Genomic DNA, 23,001 nt, shown 5'->3' on the forward strand with positions numbered 1-23,001 from the left:
TCCATGAGCTAATGTTTCATTTATTTATTCAACTTTTTTTTAAGGATCTCTTATATGTAGTGGAACAAGCCATGGCCTGGATTAGCAATAAGTTATAGTGAGAGCGGTATGGTCTAAATTAAATTGAAATTATATTGAATGAGATTTTTAATAAGATATTTAGTTGCTTGAAGGTAACCACATAAAAAGTCCTGATGTTTAACGTCAGCGGACAAACCTCCAATATATTTCATGTCCCTGATGTTTATCTTGGCAGCATGACGACAGTTTCAGAGAAACCCAGAGAATTTCCAAATCTCCCAACATCTAAATAATCACATAACCACATGAATAAGAAAATGCGACTTGTTGTGCAGTATATGACAGTGAGAGCTCCATCTGTGACGGACTGTGCGACTTTGTCTCTTTTGGCAGATGGTACTTTGGTAAAATGGGCCGCAAAGACGCCGAGCGTTTGTTATTGCTTCCAGGGAACCAGCGGGGAACTTTCTTGGCACGAGAGAGCGAGACGACCAAAGGTGAGAGGATTTATTCTTTCAAAGCAAGACATGGTAATACCGCTGTAGTTTTAATATGAGACAATAATGACAGAATTTCTTTTTTTGTATGTGTGTGTGTGTGTAATTGTGGCCCATGGACCAGGTCAATTTATGTTCATCATATGTGAATTTTCATGGCACAAAGTACCATTTTTGTCATGTATGTCAGAAGTATATTTGTAACTATGTATTTCCTGTGTTTTTTTGTTTTGTTTTTCAAAGGTGCCTACTCTCTTTCTATCCGGGACTGGGATGAGGTGAAGGGAGACAACGTCAAACACTACAAGATCCGAAAGCTTGACAACGGTGGTTATTACATCACCACTCGGGCCCAGTTTGAGACACTACAGAAGCTGGTGAAACACTACACAGGTATGCAGCCCGTCCACATGCAGGTAGCATTTAGACAAATTGTTGTTTACAGCTGGACACATCCTCTAGCTCCAGGAGCAAGTTGGGTATTTTTCCTTTCAGACTCATGTGAACCTGTGGACTGTGAGATTAGGGTTGGTCATCTGGGGTTTGTTGTCTTTTTGAAGATCATCAGTACAAGTAGTTCCCTCCTCCCTGCTCTTGTTTCATTTGATATTTCATCCAACGAATGCATCTCTGGCAGAGGAAAATGCATAATTCAGCTGCAGATCTGCTGCTGGGATATGTTACTGAATATATTGAACAGAGGCAGTTTTTTTTTCTGCTCTTCTGTTGCAAGCAGTGTCTTCACTGACACGGTCACAGCTCATGACAAAGTCCCACAAAACCAAAACCATATGCTTAAGCTAAAAGAGGCGTGAATTAAAACAAAAGTTTGATTTTAAAAAAAAAAAAAAAAAAAAAAAAAAAAAAAAAAGCAGTGTTAAGCCATACTGTAATCTACATAATATTTATAAGCAGGCAGCTCTTCTTAAAAAATCCCCCTGTGGTGTGTCACGAGAAGGCGTCTGGATGATGTAAACACATGCAGGACAAACTGTTTATTGAAAACTCTGTAAGAATACAGTCAAACTCCTAGAAGCAGAATCCATAAACAAGAAGATGTTTGTTATTTGACTCTTGAACGTTTCATCTCTGGTCTTGTGTTGTTGACCCCGCCCTCCTCGCTTCCACATAATTCATGTAATTCACTCACTGCAGCTCCGGTGATACAGTTGTAGCTCTGCTCTTCATATCCCTCTAAGTGTAGCCTTATGAAGTCCAGACGAAGTCAAGAATAATTGACAAGTCTTGCAGAAACAGTCGGCGACGTATGCAGAATGTATATAACCTTTAAAGCGGATGAGAATAACAGACTGTTTTTTTTTTTCTATGTGCAGAAGTCACAAGGCGGTTAGTTCTGCCTCTGTTGGCTGTTGTCTGGCTGTGTCTGAAAAGGCTTTGAAAACAGAAACACCACCTCGATCCTCATGTTCATTACTAAAACTGAATTGAATTTCTTGAGTTCAACCCAGTTCGCATCATCATCAAGGCGAAATAACCAGAAAATTGGATCATCTCCTGAGAAGAAGGTAGAAAAGTAACTGCTTATTTTGTGAGGAATGATTCTGGAAACGATGGGTCAACAGCTCGGTGCATTTGAGTCACTGTGCTGCAGTTGTCATGTAGCAGTGTAATATTTAATTCATCACGTCTGCAGTCCTCTTGCTATAGTGTGGCTCAGCTTCCTGTTAGGATTTTGCGTATGCACTGAACATGAATCAGTGGTTGTGGTTTTGTCGAACAAGCTGATGGTGTGAATTAGCAGGCTGATCGCTGACAAGCTCCAACTTAAAGCTCATTCCTCTTCTGTGGGTCTTTCCATGTGTTTTCTGTGCAGAGCATGCAGATGGTCTGTGCTACAGGCTGACGACTGTGTGTCCCACGGTGAAGCCTCAGACTCAGGGACTTGCTAAGGATGCCTGGGAAATCCCACGAGAGTCCCTCCGACTGGAGGTCAAACTGGGCCAGGGCTGCTTCGGAGAAGTCTGGATGGGTAAGATACCAATACTGTTCTCCAACACACAGTATGCAGTATGTTTCAGAAACACATGCACACACACATCTTCCATACATATGCTCTTGTAAAGTTGTCTTTAAATGAACATTTAGGCCACTGAACATACTCCTTACAAAGGCTTTTACCATTAATGTGGCTGTTTTGGCATTTTGGTTATACAGGGACTAGTTGCACTCTCATACACTAACTGGACAATATTTCAATACAGTTAACTCTTAGTAAAAGCACAGTTCACTCCTGTCTAATAGCTGCAAACCATGCTGCATCTCTTTTGAGCCACTTCTACTCCATTAGAAAATGAAATTACACGGTAGGACACAGCTAATATCATATTTACAGGATATTTTGGACTTTCTCCATTCCCTCAAAGGTCAGCACAATCACAACTGTTTGCATGTGGTCTCCATGGCAACACTACATGCTTTTCCTTAAGCTCTGTGAGTGAATCCTCTTGGGGCTGAAATTGATTATTTTTATTAATAATAAATCTGCTGACTACTTTTTTTTAGATTACTCAATTAAGTTGTTCCATCCATAAAATGTCAGAAAATAGAAAAAAAATGTTGATATATTAATATTGCTTTAAACTATTCAGTTTAAATATCACAGATGGTTAAGAAAAGCAAATAGTCATGTTTCAGAGGAACCAGTAGAATTTGGGCTTTTAAAAAAAGACTTAAATTCATTAATAATCAAAATTAATGCTGATTAAGGTTGTGTTGATCAACTAGATTAATAATCAAGTAATCATTTCAGCTCAAGAATCAACTGATTGTGGCAGTTGTGTTGAAAGGAACAGATTTCATGCAGAAACATTGCTGATAAATGCTGGTATGACTGGGCCTTGAGGAGGGGCGGGGCTTCTGTGCGACTTCCTCTGTTCGTCCCACACAAACTGAGAAGGACACTGTGTGACAAGGACACAGGTCGAATCATACGTGTGAGAATCTGTCAGCAGGATGTTGTGTATGGAGGCCTGATGTTGCTGATGTGGATGGAAACTAGATGGCAGCTGTTGAGAGACAAATGGCTTCAGGATCAGTCCTGCAGAGGGATTAGTTCTTGGCCTCCAACATCCACTTTACATACATGCAACACATCCTCTGTCAACAACACACATACAATATCTACACTCTGTGGGCACTCATGAATTAGTAAAGAGTAAAAACAAGTGCGTGTACATAAGTACACATACGTGGCCATTAGGGCTTACATACAGAAACAAAGTATCCGCTCTACATTATTTATAACTACAGTATATTTAATGTAAAACAATCCAGATGTATTAAATTCATGAGAACTGGTTTATGTCAGAGAATGATTCATATTTGGATGAAATGGAGTGGAACTGACCTCGCCACAGAGCTACAGAGCTCGCCTTGCTGCCACACTGGCCCACATACTGATGTGAATGCTGATTACCGATTGATGTTGGTTTCACACACACATGCGCGCGCGTGCGCACACACACAGCTCAGTAATCACAGGTCACCTCCTACGCTTCAGTTCTCCAGCCCGGTTGCGAGGCGGGGGCCTTTTCAGCGAACACGACTCTTCTTTCATCACTCACTCTTTCATTAAGCGTGGCCTGGAGCGAGCCTCGACCTGCAAGCCTCCACTGTGCAATCCCAGGAATCCCTCTCTGTCTCCCCCAGCACTGTTTGTTCTTGATGGGTTTTTCTGCTCTCTGTACTGAAAATCCCTTCTCTGCTCACGTTATTTTGTATTTTAAATAAATCATGTTTGCGAGGCTTCCATTGCTCTCCACCTCAAATTATTAGTAGATATTATCATTGCCCTACTTTGCCCCTCAGCTTGTGCGAGAGTGTGTGCAGTTTGTTCAGTATGATTCATTCATGAAGGTCAGCCTTGTGACGGAAGCAGTAGATCTCCTGCCTCAGCTCATTGTATGTAAGCAGGGCGTGAGTAAGTGGCTCTCAACCAGGAAGTGGCTGATTATTTAAGCTGTCATGTTCTTTCCCTCCCGAGCTGCTCTTTGCACACGGGAGCGCTGCCAGAGATCACTGACGGTTGATTTTCAGATTGACATTTCAATCACTTAGAAGGAGGGGAAAAAGTCTTTTAATGTCCCTGCAGTGTTGTAGTTTAGCAGTGTACGCCACTCAACAAACTGGAAATGCCTTCAATTAATTATTGCCTCAGTGATACTTTGGTTTATGGTGTATTTCAAACATAACATGAGTGATGGTTTTAATTTCATCATGTGTCTTTATTCAGGCACATGGAATGGCACTACCAAGGTGGCGATCAAGACCCTAAAGCCAGGCACCATGTCTCCAGAGGCCTTCCTGCAGGAGGCCCAGATCATGAAGAAGCTGCGACACGACAAACTGGTGCCTCTCTACGCTGTGGTGTCTGAGGAGCCCATCTACATCGTGACCGAGTTCATGGGCAAAGGTGAGGACGGACCTACAGTAGGACGCGCACCAACAAGTGACAGAGACTGATGGCAATAAGAGAAAGTTGATCTTTTCACAGAGTCAGTCATGAACAAACCCACCAAAACCCCTAAAGGAAGCGATCTGATACTGTGTTTTTCAGGTTTTTATCACTACCTTAAAGCCCCCTCTAGCTCCAAAATGTTTTTTTTTTTTGCTTCTTGCTCCTTCACTTTGATGTTTGCGCTTCACTGCGCAGAGTGGTGTATGTTCAGAGTTTGACACCAGAAGGCTGTTTTCACATTCATCCGCTGGTTCTCTAAGTGATTTTGTGACATCACACGTTTGATGCAGTAACTTGAAACCTCCAGTTCACTGTCACTGAGAAGGAGGAAACATCTTGTGTCAAGTAAGTTCAACTTTTGAAACATTTGCATTTTATACATTTTGGATTTTTCAATAACAAAAAAGGAGTAGATACGATTTTTTTTTTTTTACTTGCTTGTGGATAAAAAAACACATCAGACACAAGTTATTATTCCAGTAGAGTCTTTTTATAGGTCTTCAGACATGTGGAGGGGTCTTTAATGTAACAACAGCACATCTAATGCAGATGTTCTCAGAGCTCTCAAAGTGTGATTCCTTATCTCACAGCATTTTTCAAAGCACAGTCATGACGCTGGACCAAGTGTGGCCTCTTTAATCTGATCTTAACCGTTCCAACTTTCTACCTGATGCTGCATTCCAGTTATTGTTGTTGCTCGCTTGTTGTTATTGTTACAATCACAATACTGGGTGATAACAGCGCATTACACAGTATTGACACCATAGCTACAGGTGGAGGTTGAACAGTAGTGTGTGTACGACTGATTTGATAAGACACAAATAGGACAGATGCTACTGAACAGTGTGTTACTACAGTTTCACTTCTGTTGATGCACAGAGCAGCCATCTTTCGATTTTGTGCTCAGGGCTGGTGAGGTTCTTCCGACTTTCCGAGTCAGAAATCCAACTTCAGGGTTTTTTCCTGTTGATATTTCTCGACTGGGATCTCTGAAATTCCCACTCTGCAGTTCAGATGGAGCGCACTATAAATCCTCATCTGTTTGAACGCCCGCTTCAGTGTTAACATTCATTAGCCTACAGACTTGCACAGCACCGTGTTCTCAGACGTTTGGAAATTAACCAGCTTTAATTTGAAGTATTTTGCCAGCCCCATGCCAAGCTGTTATATTCAGTCATTACATCACAATATAATTGAGATGAGACCAAATGAAGGAGTTCCACTTCATATACGTGAAACCGCCTGGAAAAAAGATTTTGAATGTGCACATAAACATAACCACTCAACAATCATTAACTTTTATCACAAATGTAATAATTTCTGGTAGAATATGTATCCTGAGAAGAAACCTGTTTATGTACTAATTGTCACCTCTAGTAATGTAAATGAGTACAACAGTTGAACTGTATCAGAGCTCTTATTGTAAGTAGAGGAAACCATTGAAGACATAAAACAGATCTGAGCCTCTCATACGTTTTGCTAACAGTCATGTTGCCTCCAAGTGGGTTTGTTTATTTCAGCTGTCATGGAGCTGAACTGAGTCAACTGATGCTTCATTTATTTTTGTTTTGTGTTCATACAAAGACAGATGTGTTGATTCTTCTTGACAGCAGTCTGCTTAACTCCTGACAGGTAGTTTACTGGACTTCCTGAAGGAGGGAGATGGTAAATATCTGAAGCTGCCCCAGCTGGTGGACATGGCCTCACAGGTAGGAACAAACGCAGGCGCAGCAGCTGCCCGGGCCCGTTCACCTGCTCTGACTCTGTCTGAGCCAGGATTATCATGCATCAGCCATAAAACAAAGAGGTCCATGTGTAGGTGTGTTGTGAGTCAAATATCCAGTCTCTGTGAATGAGAGTTTCGTTTTGTTCTCCATCTGGCTCTCATATTTATTTTATATCCAACCTGACATCTCTACCCTGCCCTCCCCCCTCCTCTCCCTCACCGCTGTATGTGCTTCCCCTAGTTCTCCACCACTTAACTGCCTGTCACACTTAAACACTGCTCATCAGAGGCCACTTAAGCTCCCTGGTTCAGACACCTAGTGTGATCTGCTCTTAATTCAGCTCTCCACACTCCAGGGCTCCCTCCGCTCCTCACTCAGCGGAGTGGAAAAGTGTTTGAGAATTAGACCGAGGTGTGCTGAAACCCCGAGACGCCTCTGAGGGAGTTGACAGTCAGTGTGAGGAGGTGCTGGATAGATGTGTTAAAGATTTGTCCAGTTGTTCTTGTTGTCACTGGTGCAGATAATCTTTTTTTTAGTTGATTAGTGTATTTAAGTCTGCATTAAAATCTGGGTCAAATGTAACGTGAATGAATGACCTCAGCGTTATTTTCAATTAATATTCATTTACAAAAGCTGCAAGTTTATCCTCTGTGGTAGTTTACTGTGGTTGGATCCTGATGCTATTCTCTGTCTGGTCTGCTCTGTCTAATCTGGTCCCAGATCGCAGACGGTATGGCCTTCATCGAGAGGATGAACTACATCCACAGGGACCTGAGAGCTGCCAATATTCTGGTGGCTGATAACCTGGTGTGTAAGATCGCCGACTTTGGCCTGGCTCGGCTCATCGAGGACAACGAGTACACCGCCAGACAAGGTGCGTGCGTGTGTGTGTGTGTGTGTGTGTGTGTGTGTGAGAGAGAAGAACCAAATGCATTCGCTGCACTTGCTACAAATAGACTACAAACTTATTCTGAATACTTAACACCTTCCCTATACCTTCAGCTCATCTCTTACCACCATTACAGCCTAACACTGCCGGTTTTAGAACTAAGCCGATTGATTGATTGATTGATTGATTGATTGATTGGTCCATATTTTTCCAGGCACAAATGCCAAAGTTTTCTAGTTACAGCTTCTCACTCATGGGATGGTGTGGATGCTGAACTGATTGTCTTTCAGTTGTGGACTTTTTGCTTGACAATAAAAACAACTTGAAGATGTTGTGTTGCACTTCAGGCAGTTGTGATTGTGACATTTTGTAGACCAAACTGTTGATTGATTGAAACTATGAAATCGATTGATAATGGAAAAATTGATTGATTGATCATTTCGATCATTCCTCCTGCTTGATTCTTTCCTTCTTCTCTACCAGGTGCTAAATTCCCCATCAAGTGGACAGCCCCTGAAGCTGCTCTGTACGGCCGCTTTACTATCAAATCAGACGTCTGGTCGTTTGGTATACTACTGACTGAGCTGGTGACAAAGGGCAGAGTACCATACCCAGGTGAGGAGGAGAGCTACACAGATAAAAGATGTGTTTTTGTTTTCACATGTGAGGCCTGGTTTTCTCTTAATTCCTCACTGTCAGGGATACACGGCTCACAAAGAGCATGAATGGAGTGCTGTCAAGTTTTCTTCATGGGAATAATTCATTCAGTTATGCTTCAGGATTACCCCAACAGGCTGTTTTTAATTCAGAAGCTTTTAATAGCATTTTCTCACATGAGCAGATGAGAATAGAACTGCTTATAGATGGTATGAGTCAACGCAGATGTCTAATGACTTAACAGTACATGGGAAACTACCCCCTCACCCACCCGTCCTCTTCCTCCTCGGTGTCTGCCCCCTGCTGTCTCTGAGCAGTACTGCAGCAGGTCTGGTGTTGACGGGGTCTGACTGGCACTGATTACAGAGTGTGCCATATGGCAGACTTAACCACCATCTCTTGTAGAGGGCCATCTGGCTCCTATGGCTGTCTTGGTTTCAGTGCAAACCATTCGGTCTAATTAATTCACCACAGAGGAAGAACCCCCTCCTTCCCCTTCTCAAAATCGTTGTATGACTCACTGGACATTTGTGGCTCTTGTCCTGCTGCGCTGCAGCCTTTTTGAGGAGTTCTATTTCTATTCCCTTGCCTGATAGCGTAGAAGCAGCAGTGGGAGGCAGGTATACCAAGCATCTGCATGGGAACACATCATCTTATTCTATTTTAGTCTGCGTATATATAGATACCAACACACACTCACATATATGACAGGCGTGTTGTTAAGAGCTGAGGATTTCAGACCCAAGACATAAATCACGCTAACACCTCAGCATCTGTCATACCACCGCCACCATATCCTGATCTCAGCTGCAGGCCTTTCCTCTCTCCAAGTGTGAGATAATCTGATCCCCACTCTCCCACAGAGAGATGGAGTGGGGAGGGGGGGTGAAGGAGCAGAGGAGGGGAGGATGCGGCTATGACCACGACCACTGACTCTGTGTCATAACCTCTTTTAGCTGCAGTTAAGCTCCCCACGGAGCTGTTTCTGCGCCGTGTCACAGGGTTCAGGATCACTGTCTTCCTGTCTTGGGAGGGAATCTGGTGCTCCAGCAGGGCAGGAAGAGGCCAGAGGATGATGCAGTGCTGTTTTGTTTTTGTTTGAATTTAATCTTTAATCTTTGATGAGACATAAACAGTCATTTCTGTCATTTACACTGGGACATTTTACTTCAGTTCAAATTCACATTTTGTTTCCACAAGACACTAACAATGTTTTTGCCCTGTATGTGTTTTAACCTCAAAATTGTCAACACGACTTACAGGAAATAATGACCCAACATCCACAAAGGTTGCTGAGTTTTTATGCAATGTTTTTGTTCCTTTGACACAATGGTGTGCGTGGGCTTATTCTCCTACTGTCAACTGCGTGATGCAGACGTATTCTGCAGCTTCAGGCTGCACACTGGGTGGTTTCCTAATTAAAACTTTTACCATTTTGTTTTTCACCTCAAAACTTTGGTAAAATCTACACAAATAAGCTACGATAACCAACAGAGGACAGAGTTACACTGACATGATTAAATTATAACAACGTTGATCTGTTCTTTGTTTAAGCTGCATTTTGTCAACTCTCAAAATCTCTGTAGTTCATATACAGTTCATATACATCACATATGTCATGTTTTTTTTTAGGTATGGTGAATCGAGAGGTACTTGAGCAGGTAGAAAGAGGGTACCGCATGCCCTGCCCCCAGGGCTGCCCTGAGTCTCTTCACGAGATGATGAGACAGTGCTGGAAGAAGGATCCGGATGAGAGACCCACATTCGAGTACATCCAGTCGTTTTTGGAAGACTACTTCACAGCCACAGAGCCACAGTATCAGCCAGGGGACAACCTCTAGTCTGGGGGATCTGGGGGGTGAACTCTGGCACTACAAAGAGGTACGTCAGCGAAGATCAAAACTTGGGACGGCAGAGAAGTTCAAGGAGGCCACGAACGCTTTGCTGAAGCTGCAGAGAAAGAGGTTTTACAAACTGGTCCGCAACCACACTGGCATACTTGCAAATGCAAGAAAAAGTGTTTTCTGAAGTTGAGGTTTGTCCCTTGTGTTTACCAGGGGACCAAATATTCGGGGAAATGTCCAAGTGTGCAGATTGGTGCTGGTACGTTAAGCTCTGGGAACCCTGCTAATCATAATAATCCATATGGACTGGCCACAACACTGTGATCAATAAAAGAGGGATTATCTCCTAATTTCAAATCTACTTGCAAATGCACAGTTTTTTTTTACTTTTTTTAAATGATACATTTCTCCTATCTGCTCCAAACCCCCCCCCCCCCCCCCCCCTTTATTTTATTTTATTTTATTTTACAAACACAATTCTTTGATATTGGAGTCAAGATCTTTTATATGTACATGAGTTTGGTTTGAAAATGTAGGATGATGAGTTTTTGTTTTTTTTTAAAGTGACCAACAACTGTGGTTGAATTGTGAGTATGTGCTGTGACTGTAAAGCCTTGATAGAGAAGGGTGAAGTGAAGTAAATGAAAAAGGTGAACTGTGTGGATGCAAGAATGTACTGAGAGATCGAACCAGATGTACAGACAGTATGTGCAAAAAAGTATTTTTAGCAGGTATGATCAGGTGCACGAATGAAAACATGAAAGTGATTTGCATGAGTCTTTTTAACACAGTCACTCGAATAGGAAATCACATCAATTTATTACGCTCGTACTTTTTTTTTTTTTTTTTCATTTAAATTGGGGACTTGAAATCATAAAGAGGTATTTTGATATTTTACAGGTGCAAAACCTTTCCTGTTTAACATTTTATAAATGTTGTGAAATGGACACTTCAGCTGTGAAACTGAAGCTGAAGTTTAGCATCTTGTCTTTTCTTTGGTGCACAACTCTGCTGTATATGGACTCTAACATAGTTCTCCTCATGTCGCACACATCTGTACAGTGAAACGTCACAATAGATGAGTCATCCCGTTTTAGATGGTACAGGGAGCTGTTCAGATCTATTCAAGTCACATCACCATGTACATCATACATGCAGCTGTTGTATTTCTTCCTCCTCTTCTCAGTAAAATCCCACCAACCTGTGACTAAACACTTCAGGGTCTTTAGTTCTGTGTCCGCTGGAGGGAAAGTTACACCCAAAGCCAACGACGCATAACAAATCTCTTCATTTGTAAATGCAACTATGCAAAGCCATCCAGCGATGTTTACCGGAACATCTCGAATGGTATTTGCAGTTTGTGGTTTTGTAATTTCAGTTCCCAGTGGTGGAGGTGATGGATCACTCCTGGTACGAAGTAACTAGACACAGACAAAAATAAACACCGTGCACACACTGTGGTCCAGACAGGGCTTTAGTGCTTTTATAGAGATTGAGAATATAAAAGTCCCATAACACATTTGTAGAGGTTCTTCCACTGTGTGCGCAGCTGTGTGTGTTGAGAGATTTGGAGAAGATGTAATTCAGCAAGAAAGCTTAAGGATTGGACAAAGATGTGAACTTTTTTTTTTTCCTTTCTGTGCGTCACTCACGAGAACCTAATATCTGATTGTTCCTAAAGACGGGGACTTGAACTAGTGGGAAGATAATAATGACATTACTGAGAATGGTAACTAATATGATTTTGTACAGAAAAAATAAAAGTTTTACTCAAATGTTTCCTTCAGCTGTTTTTTTTTTTTTTCTTGACAAGAGACAGTGATCCGCAAAAGAGTTCAGTATCCATGAATCATTCAAGACTCCACTTGAACATGTTTGCATTTCACATTTTCCTGGCATTTTTAACTGAGTCACACTTTCTGTGGTTTGTTTGTTGATTTTTTATTTATTTACACCATTTGATATCAGGGAAGAAGTACTTTGCCTTCTTATTACATTCAATAAACAGTAGTAAATGGCAGGGTTCAATTGTGGTGTATTTACATTTCAACAAGATTATGCCGACTACACAGGAACACATTCTAGTTCTGTTCATAAAGGACGTGCTGGTTAAAGCTCAGAACAGAAGTAGCACTAGTTTTATTCTTCCTCATACCTGTAAGGAAAGAGAGAATGTATTTATTTCAAGATTATGAGTTGAATAACAGCAAATAATAGAGTCAAATTCAGAAAACCTCAAGCTCACCGTAGAAGGACAAAAGAGACGGTGGCGACACCTGTTCTTACTGACACTGAGGTCAGTTAAACGTCATTAAACGTCTCACCTGACCATGTCCTTGTACTTGTCCAGAGCCTCCTGGGCCACGTACTGGATGAAGGCTGGGTCCGGCAGCTTCAGCTCCCCGGGAACAGAGAGGGTGAGTGGGGGAGAGTTCAGGATGTTCACCTCCACTTTGGTCTCAGAGACAGACATATTCTGTTCATCGTGGCTCTTTGGCTCCACCTAGAGAGAGAGTGGGGGAGAGTTGTCAGAGTTTAACCAGGCCACTGTCTTGACTGGCCAATGTTTGTGTGTGTTTTTTTAAGGATTTATATTGTTCATTAATATGTCTAAAACTTAAATGTAATATTAGCCGAATTAGGAAAGTAGTTTTGGTAGTTTCATACAAGAGATGAGCATTAGTTAAAGGTAAGGTTAGCTATGTGATGTCAGCTTCATCAATGTACCAATCAGTATTTAGCTACATTTGAATCAGACTCTGAAGAGCATCGCTGACATTACCAGGCCACTGTCAATTCAGTGTTAAAACCTTAATAAAAACAAAGTTAGATGTGTGTGTGTGTGTGTGTGTGTGTTAAAGTAAATAAGGATTCTGTTTATTGTGTCCTTCAACATTATCATCATTAATATTCTATCTAATGTAAGTAGCTTTAGGTTATTAGATGACTTCCTGTCTCATCATAACCACTGATCCTCTCGTCCCTCCTCCTGCTCACCATGGTGATGCGGAAGATATTTTCAGGAGCGCTGCTGTTGCTCACGGCCTGAGCCACCCAGCTGAATTCAGCAGCCATGTTGCTGAGCCAGCTGACTGTTTCATCAGTGTGGCGCTGGACAATCGACAGGATCTCCTCGTACTGCTCTTTGGACACATCCATCAGCTGGGAGACCTCATCCAGCTCCACGTGCAGCTCACGAACACTGGGGCACTCTGGAAACAGGGAGAAGGTGGCTCAGGTGGGATGCGTGAGGACATCAGCTGAAATGACCACGAGTGAGAGGGCGATGGTGCTTCACCTGTGAGCAGGGCTCCCTGGCAGACCTCACACTGGTTCTGCAGCTGCCAGCACTCTGACGTCTGTCTGCGAAGGCCTCTGCACAACTTGCGGTTCTGCAGGAAACGGGGGAAACTTTCTCTCCCTACACCAAAGAGGAAAAAGTTGTCAGACTCGAGTTGTGCTTTGGTGCAATTTTAAGACTACAGTTGCTCACCCCACTACTTCTCCACCCTGTGCCACCGACACCAAACAATGTACAGATTTTTATTCCATCCCATCATGTCAAGCACTGATATTTGAAAGTCACACATACAAAAAAAAAAAAAAAGAAAGCAGTCATTTCTGGATCTTTCTGACATATTTGTGCTCCCCTACCTCTCTTCTTCTCTTCCTCCACTGCCTCATGGAGGTCATCAAACACTTGGGTCACCACAGCTCCAAATTCCTCCACCACGCTCTTGCCAAAGTCAAAGAAGGAGTCCAGCACCTCCTCCAGGCCCACGCCCTGCAGGAAGCCAGAGTCCCGTCCTGGGTAGTAGGGATCAGAGGTGCTCTCCTCCATCAGGGCGTCGGTGTCGTTCAGGAAGGCTCTCTGGAGGACTTTGTCGAGTCTGCTGCCCATCCTGGACACCAGGGCGACGCTGCGGTTCACCACTGCGCCCACCTTGCTGATCAGGCGGTTGAAGGAATCCTCAATGCGGATAACGTCTGTATCAGTGTTTTCAGGGCCCTGGTTCACCAGGATGTCCCCTGTGTCCATGCGAGGTTCACGGGGGCCAAAGCGCCTGGACACTCTGCTGAAGAAGTTCTCCACCTACAACATGGAAGTAAGTTTGTTTTACCATTGTCCAAGACTGTGGCAGCTTACCTGGGAGCTGCAAGATGATCACTGGGGTTTACATTTAGATAGGTGCAATCATGCTGAATCATTAATGGTGTATCTGGCATTCATTTCCACATGTATGCAGGGGATTTTAGTCGCTGACAACTTTTTCTTAGCCTGTATGTTAGTGTCGTGACTGACTGAAATAAACTCCCCAGTCGACGGGGAGAAGTCAGCACAGACTAAAGGAAGAGATTTGATTCTACTTTTTAAGAACACCGATACAAGAGGTTGGAGGTTGGAGTAAGAATGGCAGAGGTTGGAGCCGCAGTTTTCATACCTTGGCGTGGAAAGTTGCAAATCCCCTGCGGCAGGTGGAGGTGTAGAAAGTTTTGCATGCATCCTCCAGGCAGGGCCTGCACTCCTCCCACTCAGACTGCAGGGAGTCTTTACACTGCTCCTCTGCCTCCTCCAGCTTCTCTGTCACCTCCTTAGCAAGTTGGGCTGCCCCCTGGTGGCAGAAGGTGGAACACTCCATATATTTTCTTCCCTGTTTGTGTCTTTCTGTGTGTGTAGGGAAAGGTTAGTGTCACTCCTACCCTCTTCTTGTCACTGCTGTGTCTCAGAGACTTCATGAGGTGCTCGTGTTTCTGCCCGTTCCTCCACATCACCTCCTTCATCTGCTTCACCCCATACAGAGCTCTCCTCACCTCCTCGTCCACGAGTTTCTCACCATTCGCTGACAACTCTGGGAGAGACACGGAGAGGACAACCTGGGTGAGACATTTTTTTTTTATAAACTCTTACATAAACTTACATAACCACAGTTTTCACAGCCACAGTAACAAATGTGGCAGAAGTTGGTGACTCAACTACAAATTCATAAATTATTTCAATGTGACTCTTATGGCGCTGAACAAAATGAACAAATACCTGACTGTGATTCAATAACACAATAAAACAGCTGTATAAGTGAACTATTATATGACACTGTATTTACAGCACATATATCAGAAGACACAGCACCATGTGACAAACAGTGTCTAATGTTTGCTATGTGTTGGGAACTAAGATGAAGGTACATTTGGATTCCTCCGTGCCAACTCACGTTCTAAGGTGTCCTCTGAGATGCCTTGGGGCTGGTCCTCAGTAGCAGAGTTGAGGACGCCCAGTGTCACCACCAGAACAGCCAAACCGAGCAGGAGCTTCATTGTTGAGCTCAGTCTCAGTGTTTGATGGGGGGGAAATAAAACTGGGTCTGAAAGGACATGACGAGTGTGGTCCTGTGGTTGTGTGTAGACTCACATTTGCACACATACAGTACATAAACTCATGTCCGAATTAAGAAACTAAAACAGCAGGTGCTATCTAATCTGACCCAGAGACATAATAGGATTTGAACTGGAGGATGATTAAACTTCAACAATACTGTACGTGGTCATAAGTAGGTCTGCCACTTGGTGGTGCTACACGTCTGATCCGTCCATCTTACTTGGACGCCAGACGGTAATTTGGCCCAGAGACAGTTGACTTAAGTTGGTGTGTTCCAGAAAAATCTTTAATTGTGTACTTGGAATGAAATAAACAAATTCATGGTAAAACTATCCAAGAAATCATCAGTAGTAAAATGACATCTTATTCAAATGCCTGAATACAACTTGTAACACAATAAAAAAAATAAATAAATAAATAAAAATTAAAAAAAACATATCATCAGATTCTGCAGATTCTGAGCTTTAAAACAGATTTCTGTGGCAAACAGTGACAGGAGGTGATTAGAAACACAGATACAGCATTTTGATGTTGTTGTTGTGTTATTGCTTTTAACACTTTAACTGTCTGTCCACACTGCATAATTTGAATTCCACAAATACTGTATAAGACTCAGGACAGTTTTACCCCCTTTTACCCAGTTTTTTTTTCCTTTGAGCATCAACAGGTCAGCAGTAGGGGGTGAAGCAACTAATAAGATACATCACAGGCTGCACCTCAGCTTCAAAACTCGGCAAGCTGTGGTCATGTCTGGGCCATCTGCTGCGTCGGGAGGCTGTGTGCCATCAACTCACAGAGAAACTCACACATATGAAACCTTGAGAAGATCCTGAAATCATACTTATTTACTTTGTTATCTTGTTAAGTAAAACTCACCCAGCTCACTTCACTGGAGATGCTGCACCAGTTCAGCCACAAGAGGAGTTACACAAGTTGCCATCCAGCAGGGATTGACAGTCAACAGGGATGTACTGATTTGACTTATTTCATTATGGGTTTAAGTTGTTTAAGCAATCAGCTCTATTATATCACGCTCACAAAATGTCTAGCAGGGATTCATGACAGTGTCTAAGATAATGAAGAAGCTGGATCTTATTATCTTAATCTATACAACCTATACACAAACATTTCATTAGGAATTTAAAATAAGTTTGAAGACACACTGATTGATGAAACCAGGATCCTCTAATGGATGTTATCATAACCTAAATCAAACTGATCATTTTAAAGATGTAAGCAAACACTGTGTGATTCATGTGCCAAGAAATTGTTTACAACATTCATTTATCTGTTAATTCCTGATTGACAATTTTTATTAAAAGTGAATCATCATGGAAGAAAAGGTTAAAATAAAGATATATGAAAAGCACAGATGTGACAGATATATAGTGACCATGACAACAAAGAAACTTACCAGCAGATGAGTGACAGTGCGTCTCCACCGGCAGGAGTAAACAAAGTGCTCCGTGTGGACAGCAGTCATGAAGTTATCTTGACCCAACCAGGTCTATTTGTGCTCTTTCCACCCGGGCTTCATCCTATTACTGTCTTTACTTGATGTTGATGCCCCTTAATCCAGCATTTGACACACTGCCAGAGAGGCGTGTGTTTGCATAAGAGGTTGCTTAGTCATATCAGAAATACTCCTTACACCTTGGAAAAATGGATTAACTTGACATGTGGTGACAGGGGTGACAGCATACTTCACTCAAGACCCGTCCTGAAGCCAAATATCTGTTTGTGGACAGTTGAGATCAGACACATAATCATTAGGTTAAGAAACAAAAAGGTTCAACTGTGCACAAGAGGATTGATATGATACCATAATTACCTTCATATGAACTGCAGAGAAAAGTTTTCTTTAGTGAAACAGTTACTATTTCTGTCAAAAAACATTAAACATTAATGAAAGACATATTTTATTTAAGAAAAAAAAGTATTTAGTGTAATATTGATTAAACCTGGTGAAACAGAAGTGTATGTGCAATATGTTCTGGGATTGTTTGTTATATTGAACCATGATACATGTATATGTCTATAAGATGAGGTGGGTTGGGTGCAGAGTGCACCTCCTAAATTATCCCTCAGTGGGAAATCCTTAATGCAACACACCCACACAAGGCTAAACCCCAACATGCCCAGAAGCAGTGTCATCACAGTGAGCTCTGCTTTAACTTACATCCTTTGTGGTATTTGATTAATCGCGGATTTTGTCAGTGTGGGATTATTATGGTGTATTTTGTAGTAATTCTCTGATACGAGGAGATGAGGAGAGATCACATGATCAGAGAGGATTGTTTCTGCTGGACCTGAGCCATGTGCTGATCTCACAAGAGCGCTAACTGCTGCAGAGCGGCATCCTTTAACACTTTAAGCTACTGTAAATATGCAACCAACCCATATTCATGTTTGCTAAACCGAGTGATGGTAACTTCAGTCTGTCATATTTAAATTACCACCAGCTATTCTTAGATGCTATAGCCAGATGTGAATCCAGATATTTTTAGTAAAGGGAAACATTCCTCTCAGCAGGAGGCTGTTTCGTACCTCCACTCGTGATGGAATGAGAGGGACACGGGGTGAAAGGGTTCCTCTGTCCCCATCTCCTCACCGGTGCCCCATCTCCCTCAAAAATGTGCCCTCTTTGCATGCTGTGACCCAGAAAATAGGGTCCTCGGTGGATAATAATCAAAACCAGCCAGTGCTTCAGCTCAGTCTGCATCCTCACTGACACCTTCAGCACCTGGTTCCTATAACACTGCAGGGAGAAACGTCCTCCCCGTGTTCTCCCATGGTTCACCTAAACATAAAACAGTTGACTATAAAAAGGTTTGAGGCTACAGTATGCAAGCACTTAAAAAGCTCAACACAGGCTGTAATTTAGCTGAAATTATGTCTTTTTTTCAATCTGATGTTCAACCATCTCTCCAAGATGAGTTTTTGAAGAGCTCTCTAAAGCAGGTCCATGTAACCAGCTCACGATGTGGTCCTGTGTCAAGTTTTGTGGCGCTGATCAAAGCGCTGAGTCCTGGACTGAAGAGATAAACAGGTGCAGGGGATAAACTGCTTCACAGGGGAGTGAGAAGTAATGGATGAACCAGTTAAACGCTGCTCTGAGAGCTGTGTTGAGTTTTGTTTGAGGGAATATTGTAGCTCATTCAAGAGAAGAAAGCTCAAGGGGGAATGTGGAGCACATATGTCCTCAGTCTAAAACACAATAATGTGTGTGAGCTATAATTAAAATGAGTAACAGTTATCCCAGAGATAAGTTAGTCTGTGAATTGCATGATGGGTAGTTTGCCTTTCAGTGAACTTCATGATTTGCTAACAGCAGATGTTAAAATAAATGGATTTGGGACTTTGTGTCTTGTTATGATTTTCACATGCATGATTTTCACTGTGCCAGTCTGTATAATGCTATACAACTGCTATAGGTTGAATGTGATGAATTTCAGAATAAAAGTACCACAAAAAGTTTGTAAGACACAATTACCTAGACAGGAGCATTACAGGAGCCTACATAGTAATTTACATATTTTCTGCAATCGGGCAACTTTTCTGACCCACTAAACCAATATTTTCAAAATAAGGATAAAATCCGCAAAGGAGGGAACAAAATGTGACTTTAAGCACTGATATAGGAATGAAAGTAATCCCAATGAATCCTGCATCAACAAAACAGTAGTTCTGATTTTAGTGAAACACACTATCATTTCAAAACACAACACACGTCCGCTTTTATTTTGACATCCACAAGCTCACACGTTGCACAAGTAGATGGAACCTGTTTATTGTGAAGCCTCTGAAGTGCTGGTCTGCTGCACAGTGCTGTGCTCGACAAGTCTCTGCAGTGTGATGTGACACAGCGGTCAGCGGCGCTCATTCAGCGTTATTGTGCCCAATATTAACACACACACACACACACACACACACACACACACTGAGAGGAGCAGGGGGTGCAGACGGTGCGCTCAGATGTGGAACACGTGGTTTCTCCGGGCAGCCCCACGGGTGCACCACTTCCTCTCACGTTTGGATTCCTTCACTCTCTGAGTCGGGACCCGTCGCACTGCTGAGCTGGACTAGGATACACACCCTCACCTCAGCATCTTTCCCAACTTCCAGATCAGTCAGGAGAGCGCTTCTTTTCCTCCCTCACTTTGTGACTCCTACTTACAGTTCCCCGCTCTGAACAAAGTTTCATTCCTCTCTCGGCTGCAGCATCCGAGGCGCTGCACTGACGTTACCTGCGCTGAAGGAGGTCGTCTCCTGGGGTTTTGAATTTTAATTTATTATTATTATTAATTTTTTTTTTTTTTCCATTACTCTAAACCTGAGGATACTCGCAGATCCAGGGTGCTGCTCTGCTGTTGTGGCGCTCAAGGGGAGAATTTGGGGCGAATGCCATTGCGATGCTGTGGATGTGACTTCAAACAAGTTTCACAACGGTAGATTCGTGCAAACCACAATGAAAGGTAGGCTCATTTAGAGGCACAAGAAAGCATCATCGTGACAGCAGTTTGGCAATTTGATCTGTTTTCTGCTCACGCAGCTTCCCTCTCGCCCTTTCTTCGTCACCTTCCTGCGCTCTTTCTCTGTGAGACGCGAGGAATGCGTGGGCCACAACTCGCGTCTGACATCTGGTTTCAATCAAGGGGACTGCGTTTGGGATTGTTTTGCATCTGGCCGCTCCCGCACATCAAACACTAACCTACACTCTATTCTCCGCGGAGCCGAAGCATGAGGTGCAGCTTCACCAAGATGTGGTCCCCTCTGTTGAAAATGGCTTTATTCCGTGCGTTTTAAACGGATGTGTGCGCACGTTGCGTTGTGGGACACGCTTGTCTCGGCTTGAGGGAATCAGAAGTTCTGAAGGAAACACTGAGTCAGACTTCAGTGCCGCTGCCTACATGAGCAGCTTTGTTGTGGTGGAAAAAACTCCGTGCGCACCCAGATGCGCGTACGCGTCCCGCTCTCCACCCGGACTCTCGATCCAAAGACTCGCCGCATTTCGACAAACTATAATGAAACACAACTGAAAAAAAAAAAAAAAAAAAAAAGTGCGTGAGTAATGGCGGTCACGGCTTATGATTTAAAATAAAGGGTTTTATAGGGCTGCTGTGATTGCCCAGATGTGATTCTCATGCGCTGACCTGATGTTTTTGGACGTTGCTGAATTTACATAGTGCATGTCAGTCTCTCTCTCTCTCTCTCACACACACACACACACACACACACACACACACACAGAGCTCTCACTTGATGTGTCGACACGCTGGTCCACAGAATAAACACTACATGACTTCTGCCACCTCCTGGCTCATCTGAGAATACCAATCCTCTGCTCTCACACTAAATCTGTGTTTTCCTGTTACTACTGTAATTGTAGTGAGAGGCAATGGTATTCGGTATTCACTCCATTGGAGCTTTGCAGAGAGTCTTGATGTGGACATTGCTATTTAGAGAGGACTGCAGGACCAGGAGGAGTATTTGATTTATTCTAGAGATTTGCTTTATTTAGAGTGTTTTTTTTTTTTTAAATCTTTGTTTGGTTGTATAAGAATTGGGCAGCACTGTGGACGCTTTGGGTTTGTTTTCCTGGTGGCAGGCAGGTAGGAGCAGTCCGCACCTGCAAGGCTCTATAGTTGTTGTTTTTGGGGGGGGATTTAGAGAGGAACACAATGAGGCAGTGATTTCTTGGTTGTTTGTTTGCTTGATTGCCAGGGATAGATAAACCACATGAAAAAGTTGTTGAACTTGATTGTTGATTCTGGGAAAAGCCCCTTGACAAAAATAAATCTTATCTCAAGGACTGCTTACTTGGTTTTTCTGGAACTTTAGGCCTTCATCAGTGGATGGAATTTGCTCACCTACTGAAGAAGGCCATGAGATGTGGCTAAAAGCTCCTGCTGTATGGACAATGGACTTCTTTTGCCTGTTATTCTTGTGGTGTCTCAATGGATTTCTCTTGTTGTTTGTGTTTTGATTCTGGACAAAGAGCCACAACAAGGACCAACATGTTACAGGGTGCAGGAAGGCACAATAGTCTGTGCTCATTTTAAAGATAAAGATACTGAAAAAATATTTTGTCCTGCAAATCAGCGCTTCCTTGGATCTGTTCCTGTGATGTTTAGCAATCCCTTCCTAAGTATTATGGCCCCATACAGCAATATTCATCTCCAAATCCATGTTACCCTGAGTTTGACTCACATATCCGTTTTCAGAGCCGCTGTTTTCAGCCCTTTGGGTAAAATGTGATGAGGTTCATTTCCCTGAATGGCTCTTGAAAAGCCAAACATACTTACGACAACATTACCATTGTAATGAGACAAAATCATGCAGCCTGGACACACAAACAGGAAGCAGGGTAATGGGGGTATTGGGAAAGACAGATTCCTGAAGTAAGTCAGTTTCTTTTCTCTTTCGCTTGTTTTTGTCACCTCTTAACTCATCTGCTGTCATGAGACATCTGCTCAAAGCTCACTGTTTTGACACTGAGTTCGAAATTTATTAGAGTTTTAAGACCCAGGAGCAATCATTTCTGAAAGTTCCCATCCAGAGATATGCAACGCACATCAATTTCCCAGCAGCCATCAACTGTCTTAACACCCTGTCTTAAGTAGAAGAAACCCCTCTGTGCTTCTCTGATGGGCAGCCACTGCTCTCACATTGCCACACCTCGCTGCTTTCAGCAGTATAGATTAGATGAGATTCTTTTTCTCTTGAGATCTCCGGGACATGTGGCGTTTCTTTATTTTCACTGGCCATGGATGATGATGATGATGATGATGCAGAAAAAAGAAGGCTTTGAAGTTGGCAAAGTACTTTCCCACAGATATGAGCTGCTTGAAAGGAGACAACACTCAGGACCTGCCAGGTCATGGGAGATGGGAGTAATCCCACAGAGTCAAAGAAAAAGAGCTGAGCTAAACTGAGCAGGACTGGGCGTATTTTTTTTTAAATAGCACTGCATAAAGAATAGCTTCAGTAACGCAGGGATGAAACATGTTTTTTATTATCATTATATTATATATTATTTTATGTTACATTATACTATTTCTGAAACAATACAACCTCCAAATAGAAGACCAGTAGGAATGTGAAAGTTCATTCTTGACCTCAGAAACATGAAAAAAAAATAGGTCAGTCCTACTTACCAGCTTTTTACTGGAGCTTTCAACAGCATGTCACAGTCTTCATCAGTGGATAAATTCTGTGCTCAGTTTGCAGAAAACTGGGCAAACTCTATCTGCTGATGAAGACTATGAAAGTATTGGGAAAAAGCTTGTAAATGGACCTTGACTTCAGATCTCTTTTAAAAATAAATGAAGTGATTTAGATGCTCAGATACTAATGCCCCAGTCTCTCATTTTCCTCTTTGACAACAGTATGATTAGTTTCATAGTTGATTATATCTTTAATTCACAATTAATTCATTTATTTCTCTGTTCTCCCTCTAGACGACTTTGCTGATGAGGAGGAGGTGCAGTCCTTTGGTTATAAGAGGTTTGGTGA

At 42.5% G+C, this 23,001-nt stretch overlaps 3 protein-coding genes across 4 annotated transcripts in view; 2 read left to right on the forward strand and 1 right to left on the reverse strand.

The window, feature by feature from the left end:
- yes1 (YES proto-oncogene 1, Src family tyrosine kinase) overlaps positions 1 to 11,887 on the forward strand; it is a 28,389-nt gene extending 16,502 nt beyond the window's left edge. The window contains exons 5-12 of the mRNA XM_071490850.1: positions 415 to 518; positions 762 to 911; positions 2,353 to 2,508; positions 4,771 to 4,950; positions 6,628 to 6,704; positions 7,443 to 7,596; positions 8,095 to 8,226; positions 9,901 to 11,887. Of these exons, the coding sequence (XP_071346951.1) occupies positions 415 to 518; positions 762 to 911; positions 2,353 to 2,508; positions 4,771 to 4,950; positions 6,628 to 6,704; positions 7,443 to 7,596; positions 8,095 to 8,226; positions 9,901 to 10,109 (1,162 nt within the window). The 3' untranslated portion in view covers positions 10,110 to 11,887. The remainder of the gene's footprint in view (positions 1 to 414; positions 519 to 761; positions 912 to 2,352; positions 2,509 to 4,770; positions 4,951 to 6,627; positions 6,705 to 7,442; positions 7,597 to 8,094; positions 8,227 to 9,900) is intronic.
- A 141-nt stretch (positions 11,888 to 12,028) lies between these two features.
- On the reverse strand, positions 12,029 to 17,013 carry clul1 (clusterin-like 1 (retinal)). Of its 2 annotated transcripts, XM_071490851.1 has the most exons (9): positions 16,901 to 17,013; positions 15,323 to 15,472; positions 14,814 to 14,962; positions 14,555 to 14,725; positions 13,767 to 14,205; positions 13,411 to 13,533; positions 13,110 to 13,324; positions 12,437 to 12,615; positions 12,029 to 12,267 (listed from the first exon to the last, which is right to left on the reverse strand). In XM_071490851.1, exons 2-9 carry the CDS (start codon positions 15,423 to 15,425, stop codon positions 12,252 to 12,254), a joined length of 1,395 nt encoding a protein of 464 aa, XP_071346952.1. In that variant the 5' UTR covers positions 15,426 to 15,472; positions 16,901 to 17,013; the 3' UTR covers positions 12,029 to 12,251. The 2 variants fall into 2 exon arrangements, with proteins under 2 accessions (XP_071346952.1, XP_071346953.1); XM_071490852.1 differs by lacking the exon at positions 12,029 to 12,267 and having other exon boundaries at positions 12,433 to 12,615.
- Positions 17,014 to 19,346: 2,333 nt separating this feature from the next.
- LOC139629914 (collectin-12-like) overlaps positions 19,347 to 23,001 on the forward strand; it is a 41,282-nt gene continuing 37,627 nt past the window's right edge. Inside the window, exons 1-2 of the mRNA XM_071492893.1 lie at positions 19,347 to 19,961; positions 22,947 to 22,997. Of these exons, the coding sequence (XP_071348994.1) occupies positions 19,955 to 19,961; positions 22,947 to 22,997 (58 nt within the window). The 5' untranslated portion in view covers positions 19,347 to 19,954. The remainder of the gene's footprint in view (positions 19,962 to 22,946; positions 22,998 to 23,001) is intronic.

The sequence above is a fragment of the Trachinotus anak genome, unplaced genomic scaffold, assembly GCF_046630095.1.
Source record: "Trachinotus anak isolate AG129_WGS33_773 ecotype Australia unplaced genomic scaffold, CSIRO_AGI_Tana_v1 ptg000012l, whole genome shotgun sequence".
NCBI lineage: Eukaryota > Metazoa > Chordata > Actinopteri > Carangiformes > Carangidae > Trachinotus > Trachinotus anak.